Source organism: Callionymus lyra, chromosome 3 (genome assembly GCF_982586985.1).
Source record: "Callionymus lyra chromosome 3, fCalLyr1.hap1.1, whole genome shotgun sequence".
Taxonomy (NCBI): Eukaryota; Metazoa; Chordata; class Actinopteri; order Syngnathiformes; family Callionymidae; genus Callionymus; species Callionymus lyra.
The window spans coordinates 3,670,242-3,678,840 of NC_141820.1; the positions used below are offsets into that span (position 1 = coordinate 3,670,242).

General features: G+C 39.6%; 1 protein-coding gene across 5 annotated transcripts in view; it reads right to left on the bottom strand.

The window, feature by feature from the left end:
* LOC148083044 (NACHT, LRR and PYD domains-containing protein 3-like) overlaps positions 1-8,599 on the bottom strand; it is a 214,352-nt gene that overhangs the window by 22,740 nt on the left and 183,013 nt on the right. The window contains exons 1-7 of one of the 5 annotated variants that reach the window (XM_087786169.1): positions 8,243-8,301; positions 5,244-5,377; positions 2,566-2,644; positions 2,323-2,502; positions 1,448-1,621; positions 1,236-1,349; positions 222-300 (exon numbers count right to left, since the gene is read on the bottom strand). In XM_087786169.1, the coding sequence (XP_087642295.1) occupies positions 222-300; positions 1,236-1,349; positions 1,448-1,621; positions 2,323-2,502; positions 2,566-2,644; positions 5,244-5,280 (663 nt within the window). In that variant the 5' untranslated portion in view covers positions 5,281-5,377; positions 8,243-8,301. Of the gene's footprint in view, positions 1-221; positions 301-1,235; positions 1,350-1,447; positions 1,622-2,322; positions 2,503-2,565; positions 2,645-5,243; positions 5,378-6,806; positions 7,221-7,710; positions 8,030-8,242; positions 8,302-8,599 lie in introns of those variants that run through there. The other 4 variants (XM_087786167.1, XM_087786168.1, XM_087786170.1 and 1 more) reach the window with 4 other exon arrangements.

Consider the following 8,599-nt stretch of genomic DNA (forward strand, 5'->3'; position numbering starts at 1 on the left):
ACTTTCTTCAAGAGTAGGACCAGAGAGTCTGAGTCACATTCAAATCTCATCTTCTCTCTAAAACTAAACAAGAGTCTCAGCCACACCAGACCTTCTACTTCATGTATGAAGCTGACAGGTGGAGTTGTCCAGGATCAGAGCTTCATGAAGCAGCAGAAGCAGCTGACTGGTGAGTTAGCAGCTGTTGTAGTCAGCAGGTGAGGCTGAAGACTTGAACATACCTGAAGTGTGGAGTCCACATCTGTCTGATGCTGCTGGACACACTGGAGACTGAGAACATCCGAGACCTGCTGATCCTCTCTGTGAAGAACATCAGGCCGTCAATAAGTTCTGTCTACTTCTACAAGGACACCAATGATCTGAGCAAGACTCTGACTCTTCCATGTTCAGACCACCTAAGATAGAATCTTCCACATTCATGGAAAACCAAGTTTGTCTCACACTTCAGTCGTGATTTCATTCTCATGGCTGCAGTTTGTTGCTTCTTCTCTTGTGAGTCGACTTTCCTCCAAGACTGTCTGCAGCACTTTTGACGAGCAGTTCGTGAAGCTCAATAAAAGAGAAGTTTTGAGCTGCATTGACTCATGAACATCTTCAGTTGAAGTCACCAAGAGTCACTAACTGCTGATAGAAACACAGCTGTGAGTGAAAGAATGATTGTTGAGGATCAACTAACAGTCTTTGACGACTCAAACATTCCCTCAATCATTGAATCAGTGACTCTTAAATCACTTGAAGTATCTTCTCTTATCAGTGACCTTCATCTGAGGCGCTCATATGATCCACGTGAATGTTGCATCACAAGAAAAACACTCAAATCAAAGTTGACTTTTGATGAATATTTCATCACGTTTGTTGTGTGTCAAGTTTCACAAGACTTCAGGTGGAGGAGAAGAAAAGTAGTTGCACTATTTAGAATTCTTCTTCTTGACTCAACAACTGAAGAGACTGTTGGTCGTCACATGATACAAACTTCTTCAACAACAGATGGAATGATCCAGTGAAATGAATTCACTGTATTTGACATCAAGTTGTGGATTTCTTCATGAGTCCAACAGCACCTGTCTGTCCCACAGCAGCTGTTATTGTCTCCATGACTGTTGCTCATGCTAACATGTCAACTGTGATGAAGTGCTGAACATCTGAGGGCTTCAGTCCAAGTAGAAAGAACCTCAGAGACCTTTGTACAGACCCAACATCACAACAGTGAGTCAAAGAGGGACAGAAAACCTCACCTGTCTTCTGAAGACTCTTGTCCACCTTTGAAATTATCAGGAGGTTCCATAGACCAGTCACTCTTCAGAGACTCACAGTTGAGTTCAGACTCTTCTTGTTTCTTCTGGTAGATCCTGAAAGACACAAAACTCTGATCAACACTTTAATCCATTCCTCTGTTGTTCACCATCTGACCACTAGATGTTCTAATGTTGCTCCTGTTGTCTCTCACCTCTGACGCTTCTGTTCAACTTTGAAGTCAATTCCTACTCCCATAGATCTGTCACTCTTCAGAGACACACAGCTGGGAGCAGGTCCAGGTCCAGGTCCAGGTCCAGGTCCAGGTCCAGGTCCAGGTCCAGGTCCAGGTCCAGGTCCAGGTCCAGCAGATGTACGTAGCTTTGATCTGAACACACACAAGTCGCAGTGAGAAAGTATTTCCAGTATTTGAAGGTGTGATGTGTTACGACCTCCACTGATCAGATTTAGCCTCTAACAGGAAGGGTCAGTTCCATGCACTGTAACTGGGAGTTAAGTTTGGTTCTTTTGTTTGTATATTTTAAACGTTAACTCATTGTTGTAAAATTGTAGTTGTTTGCTTGGCCTGCGTTCTCTTGAGCAGCCTTTTCCTTTTGTTGCCTCTTTGACGGCTGTGAGCCAGTATTTAAGTTGATTATTACAAAGTGTGGAAGTGAAGAGTGTTTTTCCCAATTTGTATTTTCTATTGGGTTTTGTATTATATTTTGGGAATAGACAGACAGACAGACAGACAGACAGACAGACAGACAGACAGACAGACAGACAGACAGACAGACAGACAGACAGACAGACAGTAACATAAATGGGAGTTCATCCAGGACAATAGTAAAAGTAATTCCTAAAAGAAGAAATTTAATGGTTTGGTTAAATTGTGTGATTTTATCCTAGTTGTGATTTTATTGTGCAGCGACCTTGAGTCTCCTGAAAGGTGGTTTCATATAAGATTTATTATTATTATTATTATTATTATTTTCTTCTTCCTCTCATGTGTAAAGATATACTGTATAGTTTTCTCTGCATATTTAAATAACTACTAGATGTTCTCTTGTTGCTCCTGTTGTCTCTCACCTCTGATGCTTCTTTTCACCTTTGAAGTCAATCAATCTTCCCATAGACGCGTCACTCTTCAGAGACACACAGCTGGGAGCAGGTCCAGGTCCAGGTCCAGGTCCAGGTCCAGGTCCAGGTCCAGGTCCAGGTCCAGGTCCAGGTCCAGGTCCAGGTCCAGCAGATGTATGTAGCTTTGATCTGAACACAGGGAGAAAATGATTCCAGTATTTGAAGGTCTGACAGGAGAAGTGATCTTCTCACCTCTGAGCTCTGGTCTGACTGTCATGGTCTTCACCCAGAAGTTCTTTAGAGGGAGGATCTTCCTCCTCTGTGTCCACACCTGCACACAAACACAACAGCATCATGGATCTGAATGTTTGTGTCACTTGTTTAAACACAACATCTCTTTGACTTGTTCCACTTCAATTTGTTTCATCTCTTTTTTGCATGTTTTCATTTATTCAATCAACACATTATCACGATGAAGATTCATTCATTCACCTCACGACCACACTCTTGATTCATTTATTCACCTCACGACCACACTCTTGATTCATTCATTCACCTCACGATCACACTCTTGATTCATTCATTCACCTCACGACCACACTCTTGATTCATTTATTCACCTCACGACCACACTCTTGATTCATTCATTCACCTCACGACCACACTCTTGATTCATTTATTCACCTCACGATCACATTCTTGATTCATTCATTCACCTCACGATCACACTCTTGATTCATTTATTCACCTCACGACCACACTCTTGATTCATTCATTCACCTCACGACCACGCTCTTGATTCATTTATTCACCTCACAACCACACTCTTGATTCATTCATTCACCTCACGACCACACCCTTAATTCATTCATTCACCTCACGACCACACCCTTGATTCATTCATTCACCTCACGACCACACCCTTGATTCATTCATTCACCTCACGACCACACCTTTGATTAATTCATTCACCTCACGACCACAACCTTAATTCATTCATTCACCTCACGACCACACTCTTGATTTATTCATTCATCTCACGACCTCACCCTTGATTCATTCATTCACTTCATGACCACACTCTTGATTCATTCATTCACCTCACAACCACACACTTAATTCATTCATTCACCTCACGACCACACCCTCGATTCATTCATTCACCTCACCACCACACCTTTGATTCATTCATTCACCTCACAATCACACTCTTGATTCATTTATTCACCTCACGACCACACTCTTGATTCATTCATTCACCTCACGACCACACTCTTAATTCACCTCACGACCACACTCTTGATTAATTTTTTCACCTCACAACCACACTCTTGATTCATTCATTCATTCATTCACCTCACGACCACACCCTTGATTCATTCATTCACCTCACGACCACACCTTTGATTAATTCATTCACCTCACGACCACACCCTTAATTCATTCATTCACCTCACGACCACACTCTTGATTTATTCATTCATCTCACGACCTCACCCTTGATTCATTCATTCACCTCATGACCACACTCTTGATTCATTTATTCACCTCACGACCACACCCTTGATTCATTCATTCACCTCACGACCACACCTTTGATTCATTCATTCACCTCACAACCACACTCTTGATTCATTCATTCACCTCACGACCACACCCTTGGTTAATTCCTTCACCTCACGACAACACCTTTGATTAATTCATTCACCTCACGACCACCCTCTTGATTTATTCATTCACCTCACGACCACACTCTTGATTTATTCATTCACCTCACGACCACACTCTTGATTCATTCATTCACCTCATGACCACACTCTTGATTCATTTATTCACCTCACGACCACACCCTTAATTCATTCATTCACCTCACGATCACACTCTTGATTCATTTATTCACTTACGATCACACTCTTGATTCATTCATTCACCTCACGACCACACTCTTGATTCATTCATTCACCTCACGATCACACTCTTGATTCATTTATTCACTTACGACCACACTCTTGATTCATTCATTCACCTCACGACCACACTCTTGATTCATTCATTCACCTCACGATCACACTCTTGATTCATTTATTCACTTACGACCACACCCTTGATTCATTCATTCACCTCACGATCACACTCTTGATTCATTTATTCACTTACGACCACACTCTTGATTTATTCATTCACCTCACGACCACACTCTTGGTTTATTCATTCACCTCACGACCACACTCTTGATTCATTCATTCACCTCATGACCACACTCTTGATTCATTTATTCACCTCACGACCACACCCTTAATTCATTCATTCACCTCACGATCACACTCTTGATTCATTTATTCACTTACGATCACACTCTTGATTCATTCATTCACCTCACGACCACACTCTTGATTCATTCATTCACCTCACGATCACACTCTTGATTCATTTATTCACTTACGACCACACTCTTGATTCATTCATTCACCTCACGACCACACTCTTGATTCATTCATTCACCTCACGATCACACTCTTGATTCATTTATTCACTTACGACCACACCCTTGATTCATTCATTCACCTCACGATCACACTCTTGATTCATTTATTCACTTACGACCACACTCTTGATTCATTTATTCACTTACGACCACACTCTTGATTCATTCATTCACCTCACGACCACACTCTTGATTCATTCATTCACCTCACGATCACACTCTTGATTCATTTATTCACTTACGACCACACTCTTGATTCATTCATTCACCTCACGACCACACCCTTGATTCATTCATTCACCTCACGATCACACTCTTGATTCATTTATTCACTTACGACCACACTCTTGATTCATTCATTCACCTCATGACTTCACTCTTGATTCATCCATTCACTCTTGCTGGGCAGACATGATAGATTATAGACGGTGAGAAAGTCACTGACCTGTGAGCAGCTCTCTGCTCTGAAGACTTGTGTCCATGTTTGCAGGTGAAACTTCCAGGTGAGCTCAGCTGCTTCTGATCCAGACTCAGGGAAACACTGATCGATGAAAACGCCCGTGAGTGAGGGGGTGTGTCCTGTCAGAGACCAACATTGCAACATTGTTTGTTGTTGTTGATTCACACGGTTACAGTATTAAAATAAAACATTGACCACGAGGGTCAAGACAAAGTGAAAATGTTCAAGTAGAGGAAAGAATCCAGGAGTGGTTAAGAGAGCTTCAACATGAGGGCCATTGAGATTAATAATCTAATCCACCCCGATATTAATGTATTTTTAATTTAACCCTATCACTGTCTTTGTAAAATAAATGTACTTTATTGACCTTGAATTATAACAAAATACCATAGCAGACATTGATATAAACCCAGTATAATCATTTCAAGTACAAAACAAAGTGAAATAGTCGACGTCATTAAAAAAGATAAAACACACTTCTACTCTTACACTCAATGTGACTCTTATATGAGGTTCACGGCAAACTAAACTCTCCTCTGCACCACATCCTTCAAGAACAGGCACCAGAGTAAAGTTAGTCAAATGGTGGATATTGGACATATTTTCAATGCACCAGATCGGAGTCTCTCACTTAAAGCACCTTCAGTTAGGGACCGTCAACAAATTCAATGTCATTTTTGTAATATCATTTTTCAATAGCTTCCTAGAATTGTGACCCATTGTTGTGCTATGCTGGGGCCAGTTTCATATTTAAGTAAAATTCATGTTACTTTGCATTAGAAGTTCTCAGCTGTACTTCAAGTCAGATCGTTCCTACACACTGAGGAAACACAAAACAAATCCTCACATGATGCCAGCAAGTCTCGATTCAAAGACGAGATCTGCGACAAAGTCACGAGAAAAGCCGAGTTCCACGGAGTCTGTTGTAACTTTCAACAACGACCATGTAGCACGACCATCTTAGGAGCCAGTTGTTGAGGCTTGCTGTCAAACATATTGTCCAAAATACACAGAAACTGCTACATTTTTCTCTCCCTGTGGTTTGAAACCATATTATCATGTAGTGGATACAAATACTAGTACATTATTTGATACTTCAATACCATTTCTTAACTATGATTAAAAAAAAAAACACCAAGTACTTTTTAGTTCACAACTTTATTAAATAACAATCATCAATTTTATTATGTATTTTCCTTTATCTTTACAATATGTATTCCTTTATATGTTGTTCACTGTTTTATGTGACGTGTGCAGATACAGTATATTTATCTTTATGAGATGTATTCATTTATCTGTTCTTTTAGTTTGTTTGCGTGAAGATTCTTTTTTTCATTTCTTTATCAAATATAATGTTACTATCCTGGTGTACAATAGCTCATGCTTTAGACCGAAACTGTCAGTTCAAAAGGTGACACTTTTTCTCTGATTAAGGTGACATTTAAGACTGCACGGTATTATATTTTCAATACATGGTACTATCAGTGAAATGTATCCAAATGAATACATATTTTTCAAATGTAAAGCATGAAAGTATCTTGTATTTACCACTGTATAGAATTCTGCAACACTTCTGCTTGCGATGATGATCACATGTCAAAGCTGACGAAGTCTCCACTGATGAGAACATCAGACATTTCAACTCTGTTTAAATCTATCAATATCAGAGAAGAGTTTTATGTTGTAAATTAATCTTATGCAGGCTTTCAACAGAAATTGAAGTCTTACTCAGTACAAAAATACAAAGAAATGTGTTGATAGACTTGTGTCTGGTATATTTACAATCTTATAACATCAGGTACAGCAGAACCTGACGTCAACGATACAAGACAAATAAACTACATAAAGGCTCAATAATATAAATAATAAAAAGTTTACAAGTTCTACGTCATTTGGTGCTTCGCCCTCTAACTGCTTCGCTATTGGTTTATCCTCGAGGCACCGCCTCATCTCTGAGAAGCTTATGAACTCTCCACCCAGCTGGGTTCACTTCCTATAGAGGTGTGGATCCCCACCGGACTTCCTCCTTTTTAACTCGGCAGAGAAGCTCCTGACAGTGAAAAGATCACAGTGGAATGTAATGATGGCGAATAAATATTTACAATCTTATAACATCAGGTACAGCAGAACCTGACGTCAACGATACAAGACAAATAAACTACATTAAGGCTCAATAATATAAATAATGAGAAAGTTTACAGGTTCTACGTCACTGATTCCTTTTCCTTTAAGAAAATAATCTTAATCTCTTTTTCAAACATTATTAGAGACAAACAAACAAACCCATGACTTTGATTCAGTTCAATCATGGAACACAGATAAAGTTAGTTTAATCCCATCAAATATAAAGACAAGTTAAAAGTGACGTGAACACGGAGAACAGAATAATAACAGATACAAATACAGCGTAAATATCATGATTTATGACACTCGGAACATGATGTTCACTTACTTTGACTTTCGTTTTGTCCAAGAACCAGGATGTTCACTTCTGTGGATTAATGTTGTTGTGTTGTCGCTTTTGTTGTGAGTTCGTCGATCACCGAAGTTTTATTTGTTAGTTTTTGTTGTTAATACACTAAAAAATACACCGAGATTCTTCTTTAAACGTGTATCTGATGCGATCATATTACTAACTGCGTAGTTGTGAGCGACACAAGTTAGTGTTCATCACACAGCTCCCGTTCCGGTTACTCGTTTTCAAAATAAAACGGTTTTACTTTGAAACCGGAAACTATGTCACGAACCAACCCGCGCAGAGATGATCAGCGACATATGATGTAAAGACTCGGACAAAGACTAGTCTGGAGCGAATATCTGTCCAACATGTGACTCGTTTTGAACAGAACAGTGTTGAATTGAACAGGACTTAATGCAAGGAAGTGTGAAAGTGAAATATGTTCAAACAAGACAAGAAAACAAGAATAATACTAAGATATCATCAGATACATACTCTGGATACAGTACACAATACTTCTACTTACTTCTACTGCCACTCAAAAGGATGGAAACCAACAGATGGATGATGAATGTTGTTCTCAAAACACGAACGGATGTCACTGCAGCGACAGAGAAAGTGAAAGTACTTCTGGAATCTTCTTCTATAGCAGTTAAAGGTGCACCAGCACCACCTGCTGGTACAGAGTGACATTTCTCTTTAACTTTACTAGTTTATATATAAATAAACGTTTCTAGGATCTCTTGAATCCTTCAGTCCTCCTAAGATAGTGCAGGACCTCATTGTAACAGTTCTCATGAACATATCTCTTAAATCCAAATGTTCTTCCTAAAATGATTCATTGATGTTTTTCAATGTGTTCAAATCTCAGCCTTGATATTAA